General features: G+C 47.4%; 1 protein-coding gene across 2 annotated transcripts; it reads left to right on the top strand.

Moving 5' to 3' along the window:
- The first annotated feature begins 307 nt into the window (after nt 1-307).
- On the top strand, nt 308-25,699 carry TRIB2 (tribbles pseudokinase 2). 2 transcript variants are annotated; one of them, XM_050753265.1, is made up of 4 exons: nt 308-438; nt 631-886; nt 5,908-6,200; nt 23,287-25,699. In XM_050753265.1, exons 3-4 carry the CDS (start codon nt 6,046-6,048, stop codon nt 23,753-23,755), a joined length of 624 nt encoding a protein of 207 aa, XP_050609222.1. In that variant the 5' UTR covers nt 308-438; nt 631-886; nt 5,908-6,045; the 3' UTR covers nt 23,756-25,699. The 2 variants fall into 2 exon arrangements, with proteins under 2 accessions (XP_050609222.1, XP_050609221.1); XM_050753264.1 differs by lacking the exon at nt 308-438 and having other exon boundaries at nt 577-886.
- The last annotated feature ends 1,641 nt before the right edge of the window (nt 25,700-27,340 follow it).

Here is a 27,340-nt window from a genome sequence, read left to right as displayed (position 1 = left end):
GTAACTGCCCTCTCTCGCACCCCCTCTTCCACGCCCCCCACCCTTTCCACCAAAAAAAGGGGGTGCAGCGCGGATTCTGGCTGCCGTGCGTCGCCAGCCGGTAGACCCGTGCTTGTTTCCTTTCTCTTTTTGTTTGACTTCTAACGCGTTGGGACTGAGCCGCCGCCGTGAGCGCCCCGAAGACTGCACAAACTACCGCGGGCTCCTCCGCCCCGTCTGCGATTCGGAAGCCTGCCTGGGGGTCGCGTCGGGAGCCCTGGCGCTGCAGCTCAGCACCCTAGCAGCCCGGGTACTCATCCAGATCCACGCTGGGGACACACACACAGAGTAACTAAAAGTGCGGCGATTCTGCACATCGCCGACTGCTTTGGGGTAACAAAAGGACCCGAGTTGCCTGCCGACCAAGGACCCCCGGGAGCCGGGCTCGGAGCAGACAAGGTATCCGGCGGCGCCCATTTGGGGGCTTCTAACTCTTTCTCCACGCAGTCCCTCTCCTGTCCCCTCCCCTCTCGCTCCCTTTTAAAATCAGTGGCACCGAGGCGCCTGCAGCCGCACTCGCCAGCGACTCATCTCTCCGGCGGGTTTTTTTTGTTTGTCGTGTGCGATCCTCACACTCATGAACATACACAGGTCTACCCCCATCACAATAGCGAGATATGGGAGATCGCGGAACAAAACCCAGGATTTCGAAGAGTTGTCGTCTATAAGGTCCGCGGAGCCCAGCCAGAGTTTCAGCCCGAACCTCGGCTCCCCGAGCCCGCCCGAGACTCCGAACTTGTCGCATTGCGTTTCTTGCATCGGGAAATACTTATTGTTGGAACCTCTGGAGGGAGACCACGTTTTTCGTGCCGTGCATCTGCACAGCGGAGAGGAGCTGGTGTGCAAGGTAAAGGGCCAGGGGGTTGCTTTTTGTCTTTGGAAGGGGCCCGAGGGAGCGGGAGGGCGCCAGGCCCTCGAGTCTGGGAGAGGCAGATTCGCGGGATAATTACCGTGGCCTTATTAAATGGGTTTATTTATTTATTTGCTCAGGTTCGATAAGTTGCGAAGTTTTTAGACCGTTTCAGACAATGGGGCGGGCTGCAGTGGGGGCGTTTCGGGGAGAGCCCGGGGAGGGGAGGGCGGCGGGACTGCGCGGGGGCCACGGACACGCGTGCACCGAAGGCTCCAGGAGCTCTCTGCGCGAGGCCGGGTCCCGCTGCCCGGGGGGATTCTTCCTGTGTCTAGCACCCTCCCCTTCCAGCAAGGATTAGGGAATCCCCCGGTAGTTTTAAGACTGATGACTCCGTTCCTTTCGCAGCCATTGTTCTTAGCAGCGGGCAGGTGTTAAACCTTTGTTCCGAAGGTGCCCTTTAAAACAGACACACAAAGGTGCCCCCTCCGGCCGAGCCCAGGGGCCCAGCGCAGGGAAGGAGTTTACAAAGACCTTTCTTCTGCCTGGAGCCTTGAGAGGAGGGTTGGGGTGGAAATCAAAGCCGGAGCACTTTCTGGTGAATAGTGAATGCTTTGGGTCTTTCTCTCTGGTCTTGGTCTCTCTCCCCATCTCTAGACTTCCCTGCCTGCTCATCCCCCCTTTTCCGTTCCCCCCTGAACAGACACCTTTGCCTGTAAGGTTAAGGAGCTCCCATTTGGAGCCCCCAGGGATCCGCAGTGGTAATACCACTGCGATGGACACTTAGGTTTCCTTTTTTGTCTTTAACCCTCAACAGTGACTGATTTATGTATATGTGTGTCTGTGTATCTTTATGTGCACCCACCGGGCCCCAGACAAGTGGATGAGGGGCGAAATAGTTTCCAAAAAAGAAAATAACTACAATAGAGCATACTACCACCCAGAATTGGACATAGATCAAGGATTCATTGTTACCTGATTTTAGATTTGCTGGGTTTTTTTTTTTTTTTTTTTTTTTTTTGAGGGGTAAGGGGAGAGTGGGGTACCCATTCTGCCTTTGAAATGGTCACTGGGCACGGTTGTGCTGCAAATAACACATCGCACTTTCGCCATTCACCGCAGACTACTTTCCTTATTTCATAGTGGACTGGAGTATTTCATTGCAAAATTTGGGTTTAGTGGAGATCTCCAGTCAGTTTTGCGATTGTTTAGTTCAGACCTTAGGGGGAAATCGGAGACTCTAAATGTTGCCCTTTGCTTGTCCTGAGCTTTGGTATTTTGCATCTTCTCTAAGTTATTGAGACCCAGAGCAACTGTGCCCGGTTAACCAAAATTCAGTAGCTGGATTGAATTCTCAGAAGTCTGCAAGGTTGCACAATAGGATAGTCATCCTTTGAAATGAATGAATTCCACAGAACTGCCACTCTTGTATGAAATATGCACAATCACCCAGCAGTGAATATTTTCATTCCTTTTGCTCAACTTCAGTAGAGCATTTTAATATTTTTCAAAGGCTGGAGATGCTTTTAAGTATAGGGACTCTGCAGCCAAATTCTGCAGGGGCATCTGGCTGTTACTTCTTTGTTTAAAACCAGAGGTGACTCTGGCCTCTGCTCTTTCTTTCTCCAGATTTTTCAAGACATATTTCACTTTGGGCTGACCTTACAGTGTCATTTGCAGACTTGCGCTTTGGCCTCAAATTGGACTTAATCTGCTGGTTTAGTTATTGCAAAGATTGAATCAGCCCCTCACCAATTATAGTGTGGCTGCAAGTGGATTTAAGTGCAGTATCATTGTTCTGCTTGACAGAGGTCATCCCTTTAAGACACAGCAGCTTCTGTTTTCCTGACTTTTTACCAAAGATGATGTGGGTGACTTCTTATGCAAGCATAGTTGTGTATCTCCTAAGAAGCTCCAAGAGAGGTTTATAAGGCTGCTTCTCTGAACTGCGCTGAGAGATATATATGCTGTGGTCTGTTAGCTTACTTTAAGGCTCAGTGAAATCTACACATTGAATCCAGTTCCTTTTGATGTCTTAGAATAGAAGGTTCTTGTTTCCTAGCTGTGTGTTGACCAATGAAAAAATTCTTTGCAAAAACAGATCAAATGTAAAGATGCTATTTATTATAGAGGACTGCATAGAGAATTCCCTAGGACACTCTTTGGAGGAATAGAGATTCCAGAGTCATTTAAACAAAATAATCAAGGCTGCTTATTGTCTCCATGTGCCTACTTTGGCTAGATAAATGAATGAAGGCGTTTTAAGGAGTCTTTAACTGTATGTTTTCATGGAAATACTGGTAGCTACTGTGCAGATTGACATAATTACTATCTTGGCAGAATGGGTACTTTTTTTTTTGCAAATGTTATTAATGATGGTCTAATCTTACTGCCTTATCTGAACTGTCACATTACATAACCAAGGCTTCAAATTAAACATGTAAAGAGGCTGGCACCAGGCTTGTAGCTTGATTTTGCATGTGAAGATGATGGTTTAAATACCATTCCAAGCCCCTAAATGCCCCTGATAGCTACTAATAAAAGTTTGGCTCCTTCCCATCTGGGAAAACATAAATACTTATTTTATTTTTCATACTCTGTCCACCATCTTGGAATTTGGTCTCTTCTACAAAAGGTATGGCTACATTTGAAGCTGCCACAAATATGTTAGTTTTTTAAAAAATTCTGTCTCCATTCAGTTTTTCAGCAGTGGAGCAGGATAATAGGCTAAAAGTGCTGAGCAAAAGTCACCTTTTATGTTTTTGTAAATGCACCTGGAAACAGGAAGTAGATTATAAATAATCATAACTCTGAGCAGTGGCGACAGAAGCTGCAACCCGGTATTTCAGAACACATCATCTTCATTATATAATGCAGTGTTTACGTTAGCCACTGCAAAGCTTATTACTCCTTGAAATTTTTGAGCCTTCCCTGGGTTTCTGTTGCCTGCAGTCAGGGTGTTAAAGTTGATTCAAGCATTGCAGATTCCTAATTGAACAGGCCTCTTAGGTCACCGCTCTTAGGTCATCATTTGACGGTATCAGTGTGTGATTTGTGGTCTCTGGAGATGTTGAAGTATTCTTTCTTAAATTCTAGGTTATAGTGGCAGCAGCTGTGCCGCTTTTCTGAGATGCCTCATTATGGTTCATTCACAACATTACTGTTAACTTTGCTTCCTTGGCTGGGTTAGCACCAACTCTCTTGAGGTTTTACATCCCTGTTTGACTCACAGATTTTGTTTCAATTTTTTGAAGCTTAGAGCAACTTAACTCGTGGATTCTTAAATAGCAGTCTGTGGCCTCGGGTGGGCTTCAGAAAGCCCGTGAATCCCCTTAAAATGAATCCGGTATTGTGCATGCATTTGAGAATGGGCATTGTCAGCTAAGAGGGAACAGAGCTTTTATCAGATTTTATGTGACATCAGGACCCAAAAAAGGTTCACACTGTTCTAAATCAACATCTTCATTTTATGAAGCGGAGGGAGGACCGGCAACCCTAAGCTCTTTATCCATCTCATCCAGATTACTGATGGCAGGGCCCGGATTAGTGCCTCAAGGTTGCCGATTTCCAGTCCAGCATTTTTCCCACCACACTGCAAAATGATGATCAAAGAAAGTATGCTCTAACTAGTGAAAAAGCGATTTAGGCAGCTAAATGATTGTGAACTGATAGCATGCAGTGTATTGTTAGGGCGTTCCTGTCTTAGATGCTTTCCAGTGAAGCTCACCCACGCATGCCCCTGGCTCACGCACACACTGAATAGATTCATCTTACCCACATCCCAGGCAGATAGAAAAACCACATTCCAGACCCAGGGACTTGTATTCCTGATTTAGTGGAGGTCTTGAAATGAATGAAAGCGCTTTTTTTTATAACCTCAAAAATTCTCTGTAGTGTTCATTTCTGTTAGGTCTGTTTCAAAAGGTATTGAGGGTGCCTTTTCTTTTTAAGCAACCCCACAATGAGTTGGCATTTCACAGGCTAATTTTGATTCATAGAAAATCATTGCATAACTGGTTCATTGAGTTAGATATCTGTGGAGGGAAGAGAGGAAGAAGCAAGGCTGCTGCCCTATTAAGAAGGATTGTTTTGTATTCCTACCTCTGCCACTGGGGGCTCGAGTTTTGGCTCATTCTCTGAGCCTCAGTTTCCATATCTGTAAAATGAAAGTATTGAATTAGAGACCATTAGGCAACAGCTAGCGATTTAATCTCTTAATTGCTCATGTGTCGTATAACGCGTGTTTATGTGCATTTCTTTTCCTTTTTTTTTTTTTTTTTTTTTTTTTTTTTTTTTTTTTTTTTTTTGAGACGGAGTCTCACTCTGCCTCCCAGGCTGGAGTGCAGTGGCCGGATCTCAGCTCACTGCAAGCTCCGCCTCCCGGGTTCACGCCATTCTCCTGCCTCAGCCTCCGGAGTAGCTGGGACTACAGGCGCCGCCACCTCGCCCGGCTAGTTTTTTGTATTTTTTAGTAGAGATGGGGTTTCACCGTGTTAGCCAGGATGGTCTCGATCTCCTGACCTCGTGATCCGCCCATCTCGGCCTCCCACAGTGCTGGGATTACAGGCTTGAGCCACCGCGCCCGGCCTTTTTTTTTTTGTTTTTGAAGGTAAATAAAGTGTTGTTGATGTCATTTGAGGTGGATCACTTTCCATTTTTGCCTTAGTTCTATAAACACGCAATTGGGCTAGAGACAAAAATAATGAAAATTATTATTTGTGTACTGTATTACATTTTGCAAAGCACTATCACCTTCATTTTCTCATATAATCTTCCTAACACTGTAAGTCAAGTATCAGTTTCCCATGTTATACATAAAGATTTGGAGGCTCAGAGAGGTTAAGTGACTTGTTCAGTGCCACACAGCTGGTAGAAGGCAGGGCCAGTATGGTCTGGGTCCAAGTTCAGCATATTTTCTGTCATCTCAAAAGCCCATGCCTGTGGGAGGTGCAATGTTCTGTGTTTTGGTTGTACAAGAGGCACCTCTGACTCTGGTCTTACTGTTAATCCTGTCGTAGGTGTTTGATATCAGCTGCTACCAGGAATCCCTGGCACCGTGCTTTTGCCTGTCTGCTCATAGTAACATCAACCAAATCACTGAAATTATCCTGGGTGAGACCAAAGCCTATGTGTTCTTTGAGCGAAGCTATGGGGACATGCATTCCTTCGTCCGCACCTGCAAGAAGCTGAGAGAGGAGGAGGCAGCCAGACTCTTCTACCAGATTGCCTCGGCAGTGGCCCACTGCCATGACGGGGGGCTGGTGCTGCGGGACCTCAAGCTGCGGAAATTCATCTTTAAGGACGAAGAGAGGTAGGTCTCATTCCTATCCAGACCTGGGGACTGTGATGGACTGCTTCTAACAACAGCTTCCTAGAAAAGTCTTGAATGGACATTTTTTTTTTTTTTTTTTTTTTTTACTGTCTGTGGTCCAGATGAGGGGAAGGAATCTTAGGAGGGCAAAAGGAAGTGAATATTGCAATTTTCAAGTGTTTCGGGAAAGCAAATAGCTACTGTTTTAAAGGTGTCATCTGGTGCTTAAAGGACAGGTAACAGGATATTCTGTGACCCAGTGAATACGTATGATTGGTGTCTTGAATTCCGAAGGTGGCTGCAAACCTCTGTGGCATTTTCAATGCCAGTAAAGGCAGGGCCTTGAAAATTCTACCTGCAGAACACTCGGCACCCACAATCAGTCATTTATAATTCATTCATCCATGCACTCATTCAGTAGCTCTTACCTAAGCTTATATTAGCTATTAGTCACAATTCTCAGTACTATTAATATCTAGATGAATTAGATAGTCACCTGACCGATGAAGGAAATGCTGCCAGCTCAGAATAGAGGTCCATGCTGGGTGGGGTGGTGGGGACATGTCAGTTCTCCCTAGGACTTGGAGAGTCAAGGAAGGTTTTATAGGAGGGGTGATTTTGGAGCCAAGACTTGAAAGATGACTGTATTTCAGGAAATGTGGGAAAGACCGCATTCCAGGTGAGGAAACTGCTGATGCAAATGCATGGCACTGCAGAGGTCTTGGTTATTTGAGGAGACAGCTGGACAGGATGCAGGCAACTGGGTTATGCCATTAACTCATTACCTTCTATTTAGCAGACACTGCTGGGGCCCTGCTTTCTCTCCCAGCTGATTTTGATTATAAGAACTCCTTCAAGCACTCTTTTTTTCTTTTTAAGAATATGAGTTTGGAGGAACAGAGGTAACAGATCTATATTCATTGCTCACCGTAGTTTGTGAATGAGGCTCCACATAACGTGGAGACCAGCTCATATCTTGATCTTTGCTTGTGAATGCCTTTCCCTTTATTAACAAACTGAGAAGGGGCAGCTGTTGGAAGATCTAGAGTGTGGAACCACACTTACCTTTTCTCTTCCACTCAGATGCCTCTGCCCGTGGAGCCTGGACATGTTTCCCCTGGTTTTGCCTTTGATGCCCTCTGTGATCTTGGACTGGTCCTTCGTCTGTTTCCACCCTCCCTCTGCCAGTGTCATATTTCTCCTTCTGTTACCTTCTGTATGCTATATTGGCTCTAAGGTCTTTTCAATTAATAATAAATTGGCATATGTGCTTCTTTGAATATTCTCATTTGGAAGATGAATATATGTGGACCCTCAACAGAATACTGACAAAGGTATTCTCTTTACCCTTCTATGTTCCACCTTTCTTGGAGATTTAATAACTGCGTCTACAAAAATAAGAGGTCACATTTGTTTACCCCTTACCATAAGGTTAAAGGTTAACTTAATTACCTCTTCCTATTGGAGAAGTGAGTATTATCATGTCCATTGCATAGATGAGAGCTCCAAAGTGCAACGTGGTGAAGTCCCTTGAGTATTATCATGTCCATTGCATAGATGAGAGCTCCAAAGTGCAATGTGGTGAAGTCCCTTGAGTATTATCATGTCCATTGCATAGATGAGAGCTCCAAAGTGCAATGTGGTGAAGTCCCTTGAGTATTATCATGTCCATTGCATAGATGAGAGCTCCAAAGTGCAACGTGGTGAAGTCCCAAAGTTACGGACAGGAAAGAGTCGAAGTAAGGCCTCATTCGCTAGTAAGTCAGCTGTCAAGAAATTCATTTGTCTGCCAGAGGGCATGAGGACAGCAAATGTCCTTTCGCAGGGATCTGTGTTTTTAAGTGTCATCTTTGATTGTGTTTCCATAGGAAGGAACTCTCGGGCACCAACGAGTAGAAGGAATGGCCTGTTCAGGAATAGGAGCCCCATAGTGAATACATATTTGTGCAGATGAGTAGAGCACAGTGGAGGTCCCCAAGTCATAGAACATGGGAACAAAAGTGGACCCGGAGGTTGCAGAGTCTGTGTGGCACTCTCTTGTTTTGCTGCCAGGAGGCAGAACTCCAGAGGTGAAAGCATGCCCCAGTGCGCACAGCTAGCTAGGAGCCAATGAAGCCAGGCCTCACCTGGGCTGTGGAGGGCTTTTACTCCCAGCCTTTGCTTTTCCTTTATGAATGTGTCATGGCACAGCCAAAATCCTTGACGTCCCAGGGCCCAGGGAAGAAGCTTCCAACCTCAGGAGTGTGTACCTCTGACATTCCATCTGGAAGTTATGTTTGACTTTTGTGAAAGAACGTGACCCTGTCCAGAGATAACCAGCAAGGAGTATCCAATGTGAATGGGAAACCAAAACAATTCCCTGGACTAAACATGTCAAAGCAAAAGCCTTTTTTTCATTTTAAAGAGCATTTTCCAAGGTAAAAAGAAAATGTAAGGGACTGTAGGGAGCTGGCCTATGTAGTCCCTACAGTACGGTGGCATGTGTGATAGCCCCTTTGCCCATGCAGCCCTGTTGCCCCATGGGCCAGCCTTGAGGCTTATGCCCTGTAGGACCATGGAGAAAATGGTAACTCCTCCACCTGATCAGTGAGGTTCCTTAGCCTCATGGCAGGGTCACCTTGCTTGCTCAGTTTCGCACAGCCAGTCTGAGGGTTCAGCCAGCCTAGAAATCCTGTCATTTCATCCAGAGTTCTTCCTCCAGCCCAAGTCACGTGGAGGTCCCAGTGGGCTGGCCTTTCAGGAACATGACAAGTGTCTGTCTGGGCAGCTCTGAGAAGGTCGCTTCCGTTTTCAAGGACATTTTGAATGTTCTCAACAGTAGCTGATTGATAAGAGCTTTTTTGTTTTTCTAAAATCCAACTATCAACTAAGGAATCATGCCTAGTCACCTTTTTCTTCTTGTTGTTCTGTATTTTAACCTCTTGATTCCAGAATGTGAAACTTCTGCTTTTTGTCCCACAGTGTATTTCTCCTTCTCTGCCTCCTGGCAGCATTGAGTGTCATGGCAGATTCTCTTATTTGGCCTGCATGGTGGCCTACATGGAGCCCGTCGCCAGCACTTCCTGAGGGAAGAGTGTGAGGCTAAGTGTCAAGGGCCCAGAACCTCATTGGCTCCATGCTTGCTGCTGGGAACTCTCATCTTCCATCCTAATTGCATCACTTAGTGGAGCTAAAGCTTCCTTCTCCCTCAAGAACACTGAAAGTGTAAGGAAGCAATGGGTTACATTTTAAAGGCTTTTGGAAAGCTAAACCGTGGAGTCAATGTCTGTTTCTAACCTTTCGGGCATTGGTCCCACGGTGAAAAAGCACAGAAGCGAATTTGGGAAGTGCTGCTTTATTCATCTTCTGACCATTGCACACCTCTTTTGTGCATCAGTCTTCTCCCTCCCAGTGATGTGCTTCTTGAACTCTGGTGATCTGGAAAGCGATTGAAAGTGCACGCTTTACGTATGAAACTGGCTGAGGCCCACCTGGTGCAGAACAAGACCTGCCTATGGGCTGACTCCTTGTGCCTAAAGTTTCGATTGTGTGCCGTCTGGGACTCTGCATCCATGGCCATCCATGGAAACGTTCTTAGTGGAACTGCCAGCGCCTTCACTCCCGTCCCCCACTGGTAGCTTTGCAGGCAGACACGGATGACTCCTAGTGTGTTTGGACCTGATGCCAGCGTGCCTTGTGCTGCTAGGTAGAAAGGCAGCAGCTCAGAGTCTTCTGTTTCCATGTTACTTTGATTTGAGTTTTAGGTTTAACTTCTGGCTCTTCTTAGCTACCTGATCTTGGATAAGTCATTGAATGTTTCTAAGCTGCGGTTTCCTCAAAGCAGAAATAATAATGGCATTCCTGTCGGGCAGTTGTGAGGGTTAAATGAGATGATTCTGTGACTCACTGGGCAGGGCAGGCACTCATGATGGGACATCTGTTCCTAGAGTCATTGATGAAATAGTACCATTATAGGAGAGCAGTTCCCAGGACTCAGTGGGTTCTTGAAGAATTAAGTCGGTCTCTTGGGCAGCGTATTCTGAGAAGAGTGGCATAGGGGTTCAGATTTAGGCCACATCCTCCTCTCTGTTTGGCTTAATTATAATCATTAAATTAATGCCAAAGGTCAAGTGCATCTGGTCTGGAACCTGAGGCTCAGAAAGGCCAGATTGACCATATGTGTGCTGGAGTACACGGCCACAGGCACATGTAGGGGTTGAAGGATCGTACCCCACCATGCCTGGATCAGCGTCTGTGTTACCGGCATTGGACTGCTGCTTCTCCGTCGTTCCCAGAGATGTCTGTGCAGGGCAGAGCTTGGTTCTTTTTGTTTATACTGCTGAAAAGGAAAACCTCAGGGCCCAGAGGCATTGAGCAGCATTTTAAGGAAGTTAATCTCCAACTCCAGTTGAACTCACCTGGCCACACCCTGTGCATCCACAGTTCCTGTAGTAAAATCTCAGACGGTCTGTGTGTAGTAGTGACCACCCTGCTGGTTGGGGCTCAGAATCTGATAGAAGGCAGTACCCACATCCCCAAAGTGCATGCCCGGTGCACTCTGCCTCCCCCTCTCTGCTGTGGCATTGGGGTGACCTGCTTGATCGGTCTGTACTTAGAAGCCCCATGTTTCAAGCCCCTCCCATTCCATTTTAATTCACGGGAAGGCCTAAGCTTGGGAGAAGTCCTGTTACTTCTATGTAGAGTCAGAGCTGCTGTCTGGATTCCAGTCCCTGCTCTTGCACTTGTTAGGAAAGGACCTTGAGAAGTTACCTAAGCTTTGTGCCCAGACTGCCTCATCTGCAAAGTGGAAATAACAACAAGACTTCCCTCATGGAATTAAATGTATTAACACAAGAGAACCCAATGGCTAGCACACAGTCAGCCATCAGCGGACGGGAGCTCCTGCCTAGCGCACAGTCAGCCATCAGTGGGTGGGAGCTCCTGCCTAGCGCACAGTCAGCCATCAGTGGGTGGGAGCTCCTGCCTAGCGCACAGTCAGCCATCAGTGGGTGGGAGCTCCTGCTGACGGAAGCCTCGTCTGCACTCAGTGTCACTCTGTGCTCACAGGGCCAGTTCCCTGGCTCCCTCAGGATGCGAAGAGCCCTTTGAGCAGGTGCACTCTTATGCTGCTCAAGGAAGGTGGCTGGGGCCTTGTTCCCACAGCACTTCCTGTTTGCTTTTGCCCATTGGATTTCTCTCTGGGTTCAAGGCTTCCTGCCATCCGCCTGCCACTCTCTGCCTCCAGTCTCAGTTCAGTGTTGACATTTCCTTGCACAGAAGGACCCCATGTGAACTGAGAAACATGTTTCTTTACGTGTTTCTTCTTTGGGTAGAAGATCATTATCTCTTGATGTGACAGGTTTCATTTCCTCTGCTTTGTGGAAGCCAATCAGTGCCTGCTTCTGCAGGGTGGAAGCTGCGACTCTTTGCAGGAACTCAGTGGCCCGGGGGCTTTCGGTATAATAAACGCCACCTGCCCAGATCCACAGACCTGTGCCTCCCCGTGGGGTGGAGGCCTTTCTCCTTCCCCCACCAACAGAGGTCAAGGCACGCTTTCTCAGCTCTTAGTATCTTTATTGGCTCTTCCTTTAGATCTTCAAGTTGCGCCCGCCTCCATTGAGGTCTCAATATCTAACAAAGTACAGAGGGCAGGCATCAGAGCCCTGGAGACCAGACTCAGCTTTTCTTTCATTAAAAGCTGTGTACATTTTTTCAAGTTGTGGGCACTTTGTGTTTTGGGAAAATACCTTTCGTTTTTGCTTTGAAGGAAACAGAGCTCCTGGAATTCCCTTATTTATAAGGAACCCCTTTATGTACTTGAGGTATTGCCAACTTTTGGGGAGGGCTGGCGAGCCCTCCTGTTCCCCAGGGAGGATCAGTGATCTCTTTGCCATAGCACTCCCTTTCCTCATCAGAGCTCATCTCCTACTGTATTGTGATGGTCCGTATGTGCATCTGTAGACGGTCCTTGTGCCCTGCTGGGAGCTTCCTGGGGACATAGGCTGTCTCATGTTCACTGCTCCTGGAACAGGTTGGGCCTCGCTATTTGTTGACGGAATGTCTCCTTTTCTGAGTGGGAGCAGCTCAGGTTGGATGCTAATGACAGAGAGAGAGAGGCAGGGGTAAGTAGAGCCTTGGTGTCCAAGTCATTGCCTGGAATCAATGGGAGCCCAGGAAACTTACACATCCCCTATGGAGATACCTTTTCATAGAGCGCTATTTTCAAAGTTTCCCATCAAGTGAGAAATTTACCCATCATTTCCCTTTTAATGATTTATGCAAAAGTGACATTTATTTAAGACATTGTTTTCAGTGTCTATGGCAGGCTGTAATTTTATTCATGAACGGCTTTTCTAATCACAGTGAGAGAGGGGAGAGCTTCCTCCAGGTTCCACGCTTATAAGTAGACTAAATAGTAGATATTATTCAGCAGGATTTCTTGCTGGGATGCTGACTACTTGTCCTTTGTAACTAGTTGATGGGCTAGTGTGTGTCCCCAAGCAAACCAAGCAGACCACTGACTAAAACAGTGGTCAGATTTTTTTATTACTCCATTTAGCCCTATGGTCTTAGGCTGCCTTCTCTGAAATCATGAGAAGAGACAATGTATTAACAATGTATTAACATGTTAAGTGTCTGGCACAGTGTCTGGTGCCCTGCAGCTACTTGAATACATAGCCGTCATTATTGCTCTTGGGCAGCCTCTGATGTCGTTGAGCCTCATAACCCAACAACCTGGAGATTCAATTATTTATTTAACAAATACTTATTGAGCACCTATTATGTGCCAGGCACTATTCTTGGTGTTGGGGATACTACAGAGCCCAGTGAGACAGAAACCCTGTTCTCAGGAGACCTACATTTCAATGAAATTATATCCAGGGTCCACCATATGTTTTATCCATAATGTGATTCACAAATTTAATTCTAATTACCTACCATATTTAATCAATTTAAACCCAATGAGTAAGATACTCTTATTTTCACCGTTTTACAGATAAGAAAATTGATTCTCAGAGTCTACTGGCCAACCAGTGGCAGACCTGGGGTTGGTACCCAGGTCCCTGGCTCCAGAGCCCAGGCTCTCAAATACTAGGTTGTCTCCAGGAAATAGACAACAGGTAAACTACCGTCTCTTATGCCCAACCCTGAGAAAGAATTTTCTCATGCAGTTAGGCAACAGGTGTGCACCAGGAGGACCTGACTAGCCAGGGTCAAAACTAGGCTTACGACTCGGTTTTCCTGAGCAGTCATGGACTGGGCCACCAATGAGCCAAGCCCGCGGGCAGTCCTAGGTCCTGTTTTCCCATTCTGTGGGTGTTGTTGTTGTTTTTTTTTAATCCCAGGGAACTATACAGTGGGCTTCATTTCTTTTTCTATCCCCCATGCCTAGCACTGGACTTAGCAGTACTTAGGAAAGTATAACTGTTGATGCCGTGGATATACAAATAGCCCCTTCTGTCCCAGTGGCATGAATATCATAAGAAAAATCCACTAGCCATATTGACAGTGGAAGGCAGTGGATGGAAACTCATTTTCGATGTTTTTTTTTTTACTCAATACTCTTGGGAGTTTCTCGAAATCATGGAACAGAGTCCAGTCTATTTGAAATTTCTTTGGACTCTAGCCATTGCACTGCTTGAGCAGAGTCTTGCCTAGATGCCCTGAACTCCAGACAGAATGTTGGAGTCGGGGGATCTTAGATATGGGGGTCATTCTATCTCGCGGACATTTATTAAGCACCTACTCTGTCCTCCAGTGCTAGGTGTTGATGGTACAGGAATCAGTACAAGAGAGTCCTTGCCTAATGATCGTAATCATGACTCAGTAGTTACTTAGCTGTAGGCAGTATTTAGCAGTTCCAACAGTGGAGTACGGTGTGGAGAATGGTCACCTCTGGGAGGTGACGAGCTCCTGCGCGAGGTTGGCCTGAGTGCTGTAGTACGGATGGGGAGGTCCCGGAAGGCATGAGTCAAGCCAGAGGCACAAAGAACCATGTGTAGGGAGGAGGGCTGTGCTGCTGGAGGGTCACCTGTGCTAGGACAGAGATGAGGCTGAGTCCAGGGCCTGAAAGACACACCCCTCACCTCCAGCTTGCCCAGAAGGAACCATTGAAAGGCTTTTCTGGAATGCAGGGACAGGTTTGTGATTCTGGAAGTATGTGTGAAGGATGGACTGGGTAATAGCAGCCGGGCATGGGTTCCAGGAAGAAGTGGCTCAAACTGAGACTGTGGCAGTGGGATTGAAGAGGTGGGGGCAACAAGTGGGGCTTTAAAACCGACCCTTTTATCTCCAAAAAAAGGAGGAGGAGAGTGTGCGTACCCAAGGTCCCAGATGTGTTAGTGGCACAGCCAAGAGCAGGACCCAGGTTTTTCGACCCGATCTCATTCATTACGTGCCTGAGCGCACAGCTCCACAAGCCTGCGTGGGGCTCCCTGTCGAGGGCAGCGTCCCCATCTGGCCCTGCGAGTGGGTGCAGAGATGCACTTGCAGTCCTCGCCGAGCTCTGTGAGCTCCCACCCCACACCTGGAACAAGACTGGGAAAATTCTGGACCCTGAAGCACTCCTAAGCCACCGGGCAGGGCAGCAGCACCACCGCTGGGTGTCCCTGGCCAGCACTGAGCCTGCAGAAGCTCTGTGGAGAGGTCAATCCATTACACAGGGGAGGAGGGATTCTTCAGGAGCCGTGGCTGAATGTCTCAATGCAGGGAGTGAATGGAGTATTGATGAGGAATTCCTGTCAGCGTGGCATCCTCTTTCTTGGGTTTCCCTTTCTGTTCCTATGGCGACAGGATGGACTTCCTCTGTGAAGCCCCAGCGGCCTGCAGGCTGTGCTGTGTGGTGTCTGCGTGGGGGCGTGGGAAGGTGTTCAGGTACAGTGAGACTCCCCTGTTCATCCAGGTACCACGGATGGGAGTCAGGGGCAGGAACATGCCCCTGCATGCGGACAGGGCAGGGGTTCTGTCGTGGCTGGGTAGATGGCACTGCAGAAAACACCTGAGTATTTGAGTCAGATTGGGTTGCTTATCCCCACTGTGCTATTTCCAAGCAAGTTCCTTCATCTGTCTAAGCTGCTGTCGTCTCCTGCATCAAATCGGTGTGGGCACACCCACCTTCCAGATTGTGTGGTGTTGTAAGGTAACGAAGCATATTCTCTCCCTGTAGACATCTCTCCCTCCACCGCGACGCCCTGAGATGCTTCCCCTGTGGCTTACCTGTTGCTCTCCTGCCCTGAGATGCTTCCCCTGTGGCTCACCTGTTGCTCTCCCTGCTAATTTATGGGCCACTTGAGGTAGGAGTTGGGGTGGTTCACTGACTCTACAAGACCTGGTGCAGAGGTGGCTCTCAGAGGTGACTGTTGGAAAAGTCTGTGCATACAGGAACCAGAATTAAATGCACGACAATTTATTTGGAATCGTTTAGCGGCCTGTGAAGTTCTAATGAGGCTGCCAGGCCGGCATAATGGTGCCTACGGTGCCAGGTGGTCCTTCCCAGGCCGTTGGTAGCAGTCGTCCCGGGCGGGACCCTGGCTTTCACAACTGGACTGGCTGCCCAGAGTAGTGTTTCAGTAACAGTCAGGGCAAGGTCAGATCTGGCAGCAGCTGACCTTTTCACTTGACCCTTAAGCCTATCTGGACCGCCTGACCGGACGGCCTTCAGTGATTTCTCTGGATTTCACTGACCTTAGGCCACCGGACTTCCCATCCCTGCCAGGCCCACTTTGTCTGGCTGAACTCCCAGCTCAGCCCCACCCTGGCCCACCCTGTCCTGATCTCTTCCTGCCAAGAGCCCAGGGTGCTGTTTAAAGATTTAAAAGCACAGCATGATTTGCTCGTGGAGACTATTTTTTGATCTTGTGGATCAAGCACTAAACTTGGAGTTAAAAACCGGGGTTTGAATCCCAGCTCTACCACTGGCTTGCGAGGTGGCCTTGGATAAGTCAGATCTGCTTTCTGTTCCCTCAGTCTCTTCATCCAGTAAATGGGCAGGTCTAACCACCTGTATCAACCTCATGAGCTATAGCAGTTAGCTGTGAATGGGATGGTTTTGTACCAGATCTAGTGCTGAATAAACTGGGCCACCAATGAGGCAACAGATGGAGACAGATTTGTCTCCATCATCTCAGGGTCTCCCTTTAAAAGTTTTTCTTTCTTTGGCCCTAAGTAAATCAGTGATTTTAGTACCAGAATGTATTTTGGAAAGAGCAATGGCAGTAGAGTCCAGATGTAGATTTCAGAGCTCAGCTTCTTTGTGTACAGCCTGGGGCATTTAATTCCCTGTGCCTCAGCTTCCTTATTCATTAGGAAACATGCGTATATCATACTTGTCTTTTACTTTTGAGAAATAAGGATGCAGGCTGTTAATAATCTTAGCATCTTGTAGATGCTTCACACATAGTTTCTATTATCGTTACTATAATTATTATTAGGATATTATACGGTGTGTTGTAATCACTAGAGCTTAAGAATTAAAGGAAACTTTAAAATCTGGAATTCTGAAGCTAGAAGAGCCCTTTTCAGGCCTTGCAGCTATTTGTTCTTATTTTACAGAAGGGAAATTGAGGCCAAAAGAACCAGGGGCCACACTGGTAGTTCAACTTACTGGCCCAAGGGAGCTCTGGAGCCTGTGCTGAGAGTGGATGGGGGTGCGGGGAGAATTGGGGCTTTCAGGGCCGATCTGTGCTGCTCCACAGATGCTGGGAGAGGAACCACACCCTGCTGGTTTTGGCTTCCTCACCTGGCACCGGGATCCGGTGACACAAGGCCTGGCACTGGGCTGGGCCGTCATTGAGTACACAGGCTGCCCACGTGTAAGCCTTGTTCATTCAGCAGGTTGAGAGCAAAGCAGGCTGTTCTCTTCCCATGCCAGGCACAGTTTGCAAAAGGCCTGCGGGGATCCAGCTTCTCTGGCCAAACCAATCCTACCCCAAGCTGGTGGCTGGCAGGGAGCTGTCTCTTCCCCTGAGAAGTTACTGGAGATAACCATTGTCATTTACAGCGTTTTAGTCACAAAAATTACCACACCCCCCCCCCACCCCTTGTCACTTTGGGGAATGTTTATTCTTCTCGGACTATCTCTGGTGTCACCACTTCCAGGAAGCATATCCTGATCACCGTAGTCGTAACTGAATAAAGTGAGGGGACTGGGCTGGGCACGGAGCTGGGGAGAAGCATTCCAGCCCGCGGGAGGAACAAGAGCAAAAGACTCAGGAAGGAACGAGAATTCACATCTACTGCCGTGTGCTGGGGACTTGCATTTCACGCTTCCTCACCTGCTTCTCCACGAGGCTTTTGGGTTGAGGGTAGGTGCGAAGGTTCATCTTAATAATAAGATCAGTAATTATGGTTGCCACTAGTTTTTTGCAGATCTACCACGCTGGGCTCCTCGGTAGATACCGTACTTGCATTATTACAGTTAATTCTCACAAAAACTGAGAAGATGGGTGTTCCTTGTCATGTCTGTCTCCGCAGTGTCTCCCCAGTGCCTTGAGTTGCCTGGTTGGGCAACTCAAGCAGAGTAAAATGCTTGGTAAATGTCTTTTAAATGCCTGCATGACTAGTGGGACATTTGAATTACTAGGTCCACAGATGCTTCTGTTGGTTTTTATGGAAATCAACTCCTTTGCCTGGAAAATTCATAATGCCCAGACTGTGAGGGGACGTGAGCCATTGCAAGACTGTTCATTCATTTCTGCTCCCATTTCTGACATGTGCTAGAGCCCCACCAGGGACTCCCCATACACATTCTTGAGACTCGTGACTGGCAGCCCTGTTTCCCAGAGGAGGGAGCCAAGGTCCAAAGACCTTCAGCAGCCTCCCTGCAGTTCCACAGCAAGTCCACAGTGACCAGAGCTGACACTCACCCCCGCCTGTCGGACCTCCCTCCATTCCTCTCACGTGGTATACATCCTGAAAGGTCCTTGTCGAAAGACGTAATCCAGACCAGTTGCCTCAACCCTTGCCTAGAAGTGATGTAAACAAGTTCACAGTGTTCTGAGAAGGAAGCAAGGTCAAAAGAATGACCTACCAAGGACAGCAAGGCTGCATCTCCTCCCCATCCTTTCTCCCAGCTTCTCTTTTCTTTTGCCCCTGTCCTGCCTGGGATGCAGATTCTCCCCTAGAGAAAGAGCAGGCTCCTGTCCCAAGGACTGGCTGTCCTCTGACACTGGGGAGGCACATGTGCTGCGCGCCTTGATGGAACCTAGTGAACTGAGCAACCCTGGTGTGGTTTCCTCCGCCAGCTTCTTGAGTAGGTGGGGTCAGGCCTAAGAAAGGTGAGCACCCAGCCACTGCCTTGCCTTGCCAGCCATAGGAGCCTATTCAGACTCTGAGCATTAGGCTCATTGTCCGTGAGAAAAGGAATCGTAGTACCTGCCTTGGAAATGGAGCTCCTCAACTTTGAAGAGACGGTATGTGTAAGTGCCTTGCACGCATTGGGTACATAGATGATATCTGACATTTGGTACTTTGTAATTTTCAAGGCCTGATCTTGAACCCAGGTGTCTGTGCCTTAGGACACTGCTTTGCTCTCTGACCTGGGCTGGTTTCTGTGGTTGTCCTTCTGCAGCATGTGCTGAACCAAATGTGACAAGCAGACCTGGGCCCTCCCCACTAAAATTGCATCCTCTGAGGGAAAGGAGCGTGAAGTGTTGGCTAGATGAGCTTGGGGGCAGCTGGTATTTGGCAGCATGTGGGATGGTCTTTTCATTTTATTCTCAAATTCATGAAGTATCGGGCCTAGATTCCGTGTGCTCATCTTGAGATAGGAAAGGTGAAAGGTAAACTCCAGCTTGGGGAGGGTCAGTGTTAGTGGACGGAGTGGAGGCCTTAACCATTTTCTGAGGCTTCCACAAAGGGGTTAGGATGCTTTGAATGTGGGGACACCTGGCAGGAGGAGGTGAAGGAGAAAGTCAGAATCTAAAATGGTGACCTGGAAGGGGATAGGAATGGAAAAGGGCCTCAGATTTGGTCAGAGACGGGACAAAAGTGAGCTGACACAGTCGGGGAAGCATAATCCGGGCGGGGGGACACTGTGGCAAAGGCCTCAGAAGGACTGGGGTCAAGCAGGGCATGTGAGGAACAGCAAACAGGCTGGGAGGGAGTGAGAGAGCGTGTGGCCCAAGAGATGGTCGAGAGTCCCTTGCATAAAAAGCTTGAGGTGGTGAGCTCTGCACCCTGCCAAGGCTGAGCCAGGAGAAGTTCAAGTCCCCGTAGTCATATCTCCCTCCCACCTTTACTGACAGATGCCTGATATCCCCACCCCCTTATCACCATGGGAGATGCCTCAATGCTGTCATTTACAAAGCCCATCTTCTGTAGAGCTCTCACTGACTGCCACTAAACCCTGGCCAGGTAGGCAGATCATCGGCCCTTGTTCCTTTCCCGGTGAGCACACTGAAGCTCCCCCTGGGGTCGACAGCAGGACTGTCCCTGTCATTGATGGATTGCGTATCTGCTGTGTGCCAAGTACTCATCTAGGTGCTCAAGGTACAGCAGCAAACTTAAGTGTTGTTCTCTACGTACAAAATGACATCAGCTGCATGCCCATGGGCTCTCGGAGGTGGGAAGTGAGGTGATCATCTGGAAATGATGACCATAATGATACCTAGTAAATCTTGAAATGTAAATGTACAATATATCCCATGCTGAAAAGAGGAGGAGGGCTACGTAATGTAGGATGGACAGGATGAAGTTTAATAAACTTCATTCGAGCAGAGACAAGACAAAAGTGAGTTGTCACACAGTTGGGGAAGCATAATTAGGGCAAGGGGACACTGTGGCAAAGGCCTCAGAAGGACTGGGGCCAAGCAGGGCATGTGAGGAACAGCAAACAGGCTGGGATGGAGAAAGAAGGAAGGGAGTGTGGTCCAAGAGATGGTCGAGAGTCCCTGGGGGTCACCCTGCAGCCGTGGCCAAAGATGAGCTGCATCACCACTGCAGGTTTGGGGCAGGGGAACCTGGGCAAAACCTGGGCCCTTTGATACCAAGATCCATGCTTGTTCCACCGGACCGCCCCTTGTCCCACAGATGGAAGAGCTTGTTTTTCTTCTTACTATTATTTCCACAGTTGTAATTCTTTCCATAGCTATTCTGCTGCTAGAACAGTGAAATTGGAGGTGAGGGGTCTGGCTTGCGCTGGGTGAGAATGGGGTGGAGGAAGCTGTGGGGAAAACTCACCGTGCCTGTGGTTCGAGATCCCGGCCTTCCTCCTCCTTTCCTCTGCCCCTTGGGTTTCACCTTTTCACCTCCGTCGCATCTCGACAGCTAGTAAGTCTCATGGGCCAGCTCCACCTGCCACCTTAGATTAGGAAAAACAAAAGGACAAAAGATGCTGGTTTTTAATCAGCTCCATTCCGGATTAGCACATGTAGATCCTTCCTGTTTTTGTAGAACATTAGCTATAGGTGCAGAAGAGTATGTATTCTATAGATTATAATAGAATGTAAGTGAGCACATAAAAAAGGGAGAGATGGGTATTACAGAATCCCAGAATGATAAAACTGACAGACTTCAAGACCGCCTTGTCCAGATGTTTGCATGACAGTGTAAATGTACTTAATGCCAATGAAGTACACTTAAAAATGGTTTAAGTGTACTTCATTGGTCTTATGTTGTGTCTATTTTACCACATAACTTTTTTAAAAGACTTCCTTGTCCAGTGCTCCTCTTTAGGTCTGAAAAACAGAGAGGTTGAGTGACTCAGCCATAGCCACACAGCAAGTGAGAGACAAAGCCTTGCCTGGAAACTGCCTTCCTAGCTCTTATCCCCGTGCCTTTTCCCATGACCACAACTATTGTTTGTTTGTTGGTGGAAATTAATACGGGAAGTAGTTACTCCTTGAGCTTTGAACTCCTGTAATCCAAATATGAGGTCTTAGAGTCAACCCAGGATTTCACCAAACCTTTTGCTATAGAGAACTCCTAGCAGCAATCTTTTGGTTAATTTGAACCTTGCCCCCACTTCTATGACTCTTAGTGGCTGTGGTGATCACGCTGAAAGGCTAAGACCTTCAGGCAGATGGAGGAAGAGAAACAGCAGGAGATGGACTTGAGTCACAAGCTCTGACTTATGACCCAATGTGGTTTTTCCAAGCTCTTTCTTATTCTCTGCTTATTTGAGCTTTTTTTGCACTTCGGGGCAAACAGGGCAGATGCTTGCATGTGTGCCTGCATGTGCGCTTTTGAGATGAAGGAAATACGAGATGCGAGTGAGACAGCCCTTGTAGATGCTGTCTTAATCCTAACTCCAACACCTCCCCATCCCTCCTCACCTTCTCTGCAAGCCCCCAGGGGTGTGATAATGGGATAGATTAACTAAGTTTATGAGACCCAAGGACTACCTACAACTCTGTGAGGCAGTGCCCCAGCCAGGAGAGTCGGAGGAAGATTTCAATTTCAAGTATGGGAAGGTAGCAATTCCTAGCTTTCCACTCAAAGAACAGTGGGGCAGGAAAACAGGAATTCCTAGGAGGCCCCTGAGCTAAGGAGAGGAGGCTGGTTTAGGACTTGGGGCGCTGGGTGGAGGAAGCTCTCAGTGACTTTCACCGTAGCCTTGAACAAGTCACTGCCATCCCGGCCCTCACAGTAGATTAGGTATAGTTAATGATAAGAATTCAACTCACTTCCGAAAGTATTTCCTGAGCACTTATGTCATACACAACAATGACATCAGATCTTACTGTGTAAGGATGCGTGCTGGATTCCAGGGTCTTTAATGCAGGATTTCTTTACCTCTATTCTTGAGCATGCGCTGGAGAGTCCCACTTTCCTGTCAGCAACCACGATGGACCTTAAATGGCAGGGAAAGACTGGGGGTAGGATGCCTAGTTTGAGTTGGATCTTGGGCTCATGGTTCTGTTCACACACACCCCACGCACACAGACATGTGGGAAATTGGAATCACAGATGTGCACAGGCAGAAGATGTGGGTGACCTTAGTCAGATGTTAGAACCTGGTCAAGGACAAGGTCTTGGGAGTATGAGGGGCAGGACCGAAGATAAAGGCAGCAGGAAATCTGGGAAAGAAGACAGTTTTGTTTTTCCTTTTTGAGACAGATTCTCACTCTGTCACCCAGGCTGGAATGCAGTAGTACGATCTCAGCTCACTGCAATCTCTGCCTCCCGGCTTCAAATGATTCTCCTGCCTCCGCCTCCTGAGTAGCTGGGATTACAGGTGTGCACCACCACGCCTGGCTAATTTTTGTGTTTTTAGTAGAGACGAGGTTTCACCATGTTGGCCAGGCTGGTCTCAAACTCCCAACCTCAGGTGATCCGCCTGCCTTGGCCTCCCAAAGTGCTGGGATTACAGGTTTGAGACACTGGGCCTGGCCAGCGAAAGAAGGTGGTCTTGATATGAGGGTGTCAGCCTCAGAAGGACCAGGTGATGGGAGTCCACTCCTGCTTGAACATTCCCCTGCTTCCTTTCTGGTCCTAAAGAGAGGCAGCTGGTATAGAAGAAAGAGCAGCAGCATCAACTTAGGAAGATGTGAGATCAAGTCTTCTCCATTTCCCAGCTAACAGGTTTGGGGAAGTTACTCAAACTCTCTGAGTGTCGATATTCTCATCTGTAAAATGGGATATTAATATCCTGCATGTCGAATACAAAGGGCTGTAGTGAGGCCAAAATGCAAGTAAGGTGAAAGCTCGTTGTGGACTGTGTTCTGTCACGTTAGTTACAAGTCTGCTAAAAGTTGTAGACAAAGCTGTGGGCTTCCTGGTTGGTTAGATCTCGGTTTGAATTCTGTGGTGCCCTAGCATTATGCAAATGTGACATTGAGAAAGCTACTTAATCTCTTGTTCCGTCTTCACAAGGGTGATGATAATGTGATTCATGGTTCGCTAAGGTGCTCAAGGTTTGAGCTCCCCAGTGGATTGTCAGCGGCATGAAAAGACCTTGTCAGTCTTGTTCACCCATGTGGGTGTCGTCAGCCCTGGAATAGGAGCTGGCAGCTAGAGGGTGCTCAGTGAGTAATGTTTGGCTGGTCAGATGAATGAATGAATGTGAATGAGGAGTCTTCGGAAACACTATAGTCGGGTATGTTATGATGCTGGTGGTAACGTGTCTCCGAGCACCCTCAGGAGCTTATGTTTTCCTCCTTTCTTGCAGGACTCGGGTCAAGCTGGAAAGCCTGGAAGACGCCTACATTCTGCGGGGAGACGATGATTCCCTCTCCGACAAGCATGGCTGCCCGGCTTACGTAAGCCCAGAGATCTTGAACACCAGCGGCAGCTACTCGGGCAAAGCAGCCGACGTGTGGAGCCTGGGGGTGATGCTGTACACCATGTTGGTGGGGCGGTACCCTTTCCATGACATTGAACCCAGCTCCCTCTTCAGCAAGATCCGGCGTGGCCAGTTCAACATTCCAGAGACTCTGTCACCCAAGGCCAAGTGCCTCATCCGAAGCATTCTGCGGCGGGAGCCCTCGGAGCGGCTGACCTCGCAGGAAATTCTGGACCATCCTTGGTTTTCTACAGATTTTAGCGTCTCGAATTCAGGATATGGTGCTAAGGAAGTGTCTGACCAGTTGGTGCCGGACGTCAACATGGAAGAGAACTTGGACCCTTTCTTTAACTGAGCTCATGCCCCACAGAGACTTAGCAGGTACCAGGAGTGAGCGAGGGCAGCGGAAAGGAGTTCTTCCAGGGGACACGAATTGCCTGGCTGAGTAGCAAAAAAGACATTCACACTCTTAAGTTTCTTGGTTCAGAGAAGGATAACCTTCAAGGAGCTGACTGACCATGTAGCAAGGGGGCAAGAGGCGTGGGATGGGGGTTGGGGTGAGATGGATGGGAGCCCCCTGGAGCTTGTCTTCCCTAACATAGCCTGGGAGACCACCCCTTGCCACTTGGGCCACTTCCGCCTACCCCACTTTTCATTTTGTTCCAAAATAGTTGCAGATCCTCACAGAATGAAAACTCTCTGCCTCAAACACACATCCTGGCATCGCACTGTTAGCATTTAACTTCTTGTTAGGATTCAGGGAAGGAACAGTTGGCCAAGAATTTGTTTTTCTTTGAAACAAGCCAACCACCTAGCTGGTAATTAATGAGGTTCACTTAAAAAAAAAATTCGGTGCACACAGACTGACATGAAACCTGGGTGCTACACTAAAAGAAAACAAAAGTCCAGTTTGTGTCTCTTAATCGCTCACTTCAACTCATTTCTTCTAAATAAACTATTTAATATCCTGGTCAGGAAATGACATGTTAATGCTTTGCTCCCTGAAGGGGAAAAAAAATCTGTCCTTTAACAAGCTATTCTGTTTTGTGTCAATTGGTTCGTGGCAGGAAGCTATTAGAAGTCAAACGTCCAGATGCATTACTGCTATCTTAGTTTAAAGGGGGAAAGAAAAGGGAAGAAGAAAGGAAAAGAGAAATCCAACTCCTTTTTCATGTTTTGCTTTTGAACGATGAGGGTTTGTGTGACAGGCATTCCTCTTTGCTGAGGTGATAGCAATGGCCTGAGATTTTAGCAAGCTCCTGGAGTCTGACGCTTTTGCAGCACTCTGATCGCAACTAAACATTTGTCTTTGTTTTATTAGAAGCTAGTGAAACAAAGCAGGTTGTCCCACGTGTATAAAATACAGGGCAGCTATTTCGTTTTCTTTACGGAGAATGATCCTTTTGGCTTGTAAGGCCCTCTGGTTTGGACAAAAAACCCCAGTAGAGACGAGCGGGAAGGATAATTAGCTGAAAGCTATGATGATATAAATAAAAACAGCTCTCTATCCCAATACGCACCTTTGTATTTTCAAGAACTCTTCTATTTATTAAGGAAAATGTCACATTGTGATGTATTAAGCCAGTACTTCAATTACGGGTTGACTTGGGATGACATATTACATGCTGTAGTTAACATTTACGATTTTTTTTCCTTGTTTGAGTATTTCTGTCTCTGAAATAACCTTTTACTTGGCTTTTCTAGATAGCTTTATTTGATTTCGAGTGGCAAAATGTTTTTTATTATGGCTTTTCTATTGCTGTATGATACAGAACTCTTTTGGCATAAATATTTGTGTTCCCAGTACCTCACTTGTTTGGATTTGACTGCCTGTATATGTTTTGTGAAATGGTCCTGTTTTCGGGTAGGTGACACGTGGACTCTAGTATGTAAATGTTACTTGAATCTGTGCTTCATTATAGTGTGTGGCATGTATGTGCGGCCTCTTGGATGCTTTATGCCTGCGCAGCAGGAGCCCTGTCCTCACGTTCCCAGGAGGGCGGCTTCACCCTTCGTAACCAGGAGACAAGGCGGCCATGGATTTGCCCTTGATTCTATTTTGCTAATGGAAGATATAAAGGAGAGAAGGTTTTTTTTTTTTTAACATTCTGAAGATGGTGCTGTGTCAAGAAGGACCTTTTTTTCTTCCCTCTCCCCTATTTTTTAAGTACCTTGGAGGAGGAGAGATTGGTGACATGCATGGTGGGGATCTATGGCCTCTGGTGCTTTGTCCTGTATTTGGTTTAATGTTTTTGTCCTAATCTCTTCAATCAATAAAATTGTGCGTATTTAACTAAAATGTTAGAGTCTGGAAAATGATGATTTTTTTTTTTATTTTTTATTTTTTATTTTATTTTTTGCCACCTGTGCTTTGTGATCACCACACACCAAGCAGAAGCTCATATCTTCTTCCAGGCATTTGCTCTTTCAGGGTGAGCCACTGCTACTAATTTAAGACACGGAATCTCCCTTTCATCATATCGGGGCATATGCTGTCCAATCTGGATGCAATAGCTCACACTGAATCGTTACAACAACTGTAGGTGACCTGACTTACGTTCCTAATACAGATTAGGAAATAAACCCAGAAATGTGCATGCCTTGTCCAAGGTTAAACAACTTGTAAGTGATAGGCCCAAGACTGGACCCCATGTCTGGTTAGCCACCAAGCTTGTTTACTCTTGCTACAATGTTAAGAGTCCGTATGTTCTTAGGGAGAGAGTAACAATAGCTCTGGAGTAACCAGGATTACATAGGGCACAAGTAATCCAGGCTTACACATGGTTTCCCTAGGAAAAGCCGTGTGCTGCAAATTTGATTGGAACCCTCCTAGGAGACCACCCAACTCCCAGCAACAACATCTGCCCGGCAGCCCTACTCGAGTCTGAGATCCGCGAATATCAAGGTTGCTGGGGCTTGATAGACAGTCGCATCTATAGTGTACCTTACTTAACAGAAGTAACTACAGCCCAGAGAAGCTCATTTCTCTCCTGAAATGTTTGCTAAGCACCTCTGTTATTTCAGTGTGTGCTGTGAAGAGACATGAAAACAGACAAATGCAATGAGTAGAATGGAGTGGTGGGGTACACTCGGGATTGATGGCAGCCCATCAGATGGGCAACTCCTGTCTAGGTCTGTCAGGAGGTGTCCTGGAATGGGTAGCACCTGAAGCAGAGTCCAGAAAGAAAATAATTTAGATAATAAGAGAGACAGTAGCAGCACTCTATGCAGAGGATGGTGTGAGAAGTATTTAGAGACTTGTCCAAGTTAACACCATGAATGCCAAGCCCTGGATGGAGTTCATAAAAGATCTTGCAAAGACTGGATTTTGTGGTGTACAAGAGGATGTGGCCGAAGCAGAGGCTTCCTGGCCAATTGGACCAGTCTTCTAAATTCACAAAGTGCTTATTATTCAGTGACATCCCCTCTGTGTACTTAGCACCTGGCTCAGCAGCAGGCACCTGACCCATTGCCTGGCACATGGAGGTGTTTAGTAAATAACTTCATGGATATAATTTGTGCCAGGGGAGGTGTCCTCTATATGCTCCAAAATTTCCTTCCAACCCCAGGTGTCTTAAGATGCACATTATTATAATAAGAGCAGCCTTTTGCAAGTATTGATGCCTATCATTGACTTTTGCTAGGGCACATATAGGCTGATCCAATTTTTTTGCTCTTCTCCCTGCCTGTGATTAAGCTGACATGGGTCTGTTGCCTAATGAATGCCCGTCTGAATTGCGCACTGTCAAACATTCACCTGTGTGGTTGCTGGGGGCGGGGGGTGGTGGGTTGCTGGCACGCACACCCCAAGCCACTATATAATGAGCTTCCACCTCGGTGGAAACCCGGACCCAGGAAGCTCCTGCCCCCTTTCCCTCTGAAGACTTAGCCAGTAGAAACCTTTCATTTTCTAATCCCTTTGGGGATAGACACTTTATCC

Source organism: Macaca thibetana, chromosome 13 (genome assembly GCF_024542745.1).
Source record: "Macaca thibetana thibetana isolate TM-01 chromosome 13, ASM2454274v1, whole genome shotgun sequence".
Lineage (NCBI taxonomy): Eukaryota > Metazoa > Chordata > Mammalia > Primates > Cercopithecidae > Macaca > Macaca thibetana.
The sequence above is the reverse complement of the archived record's forward strand: the minus strand, read 5'-3'. Positions and strand labels throughout refer to the sequence as shown.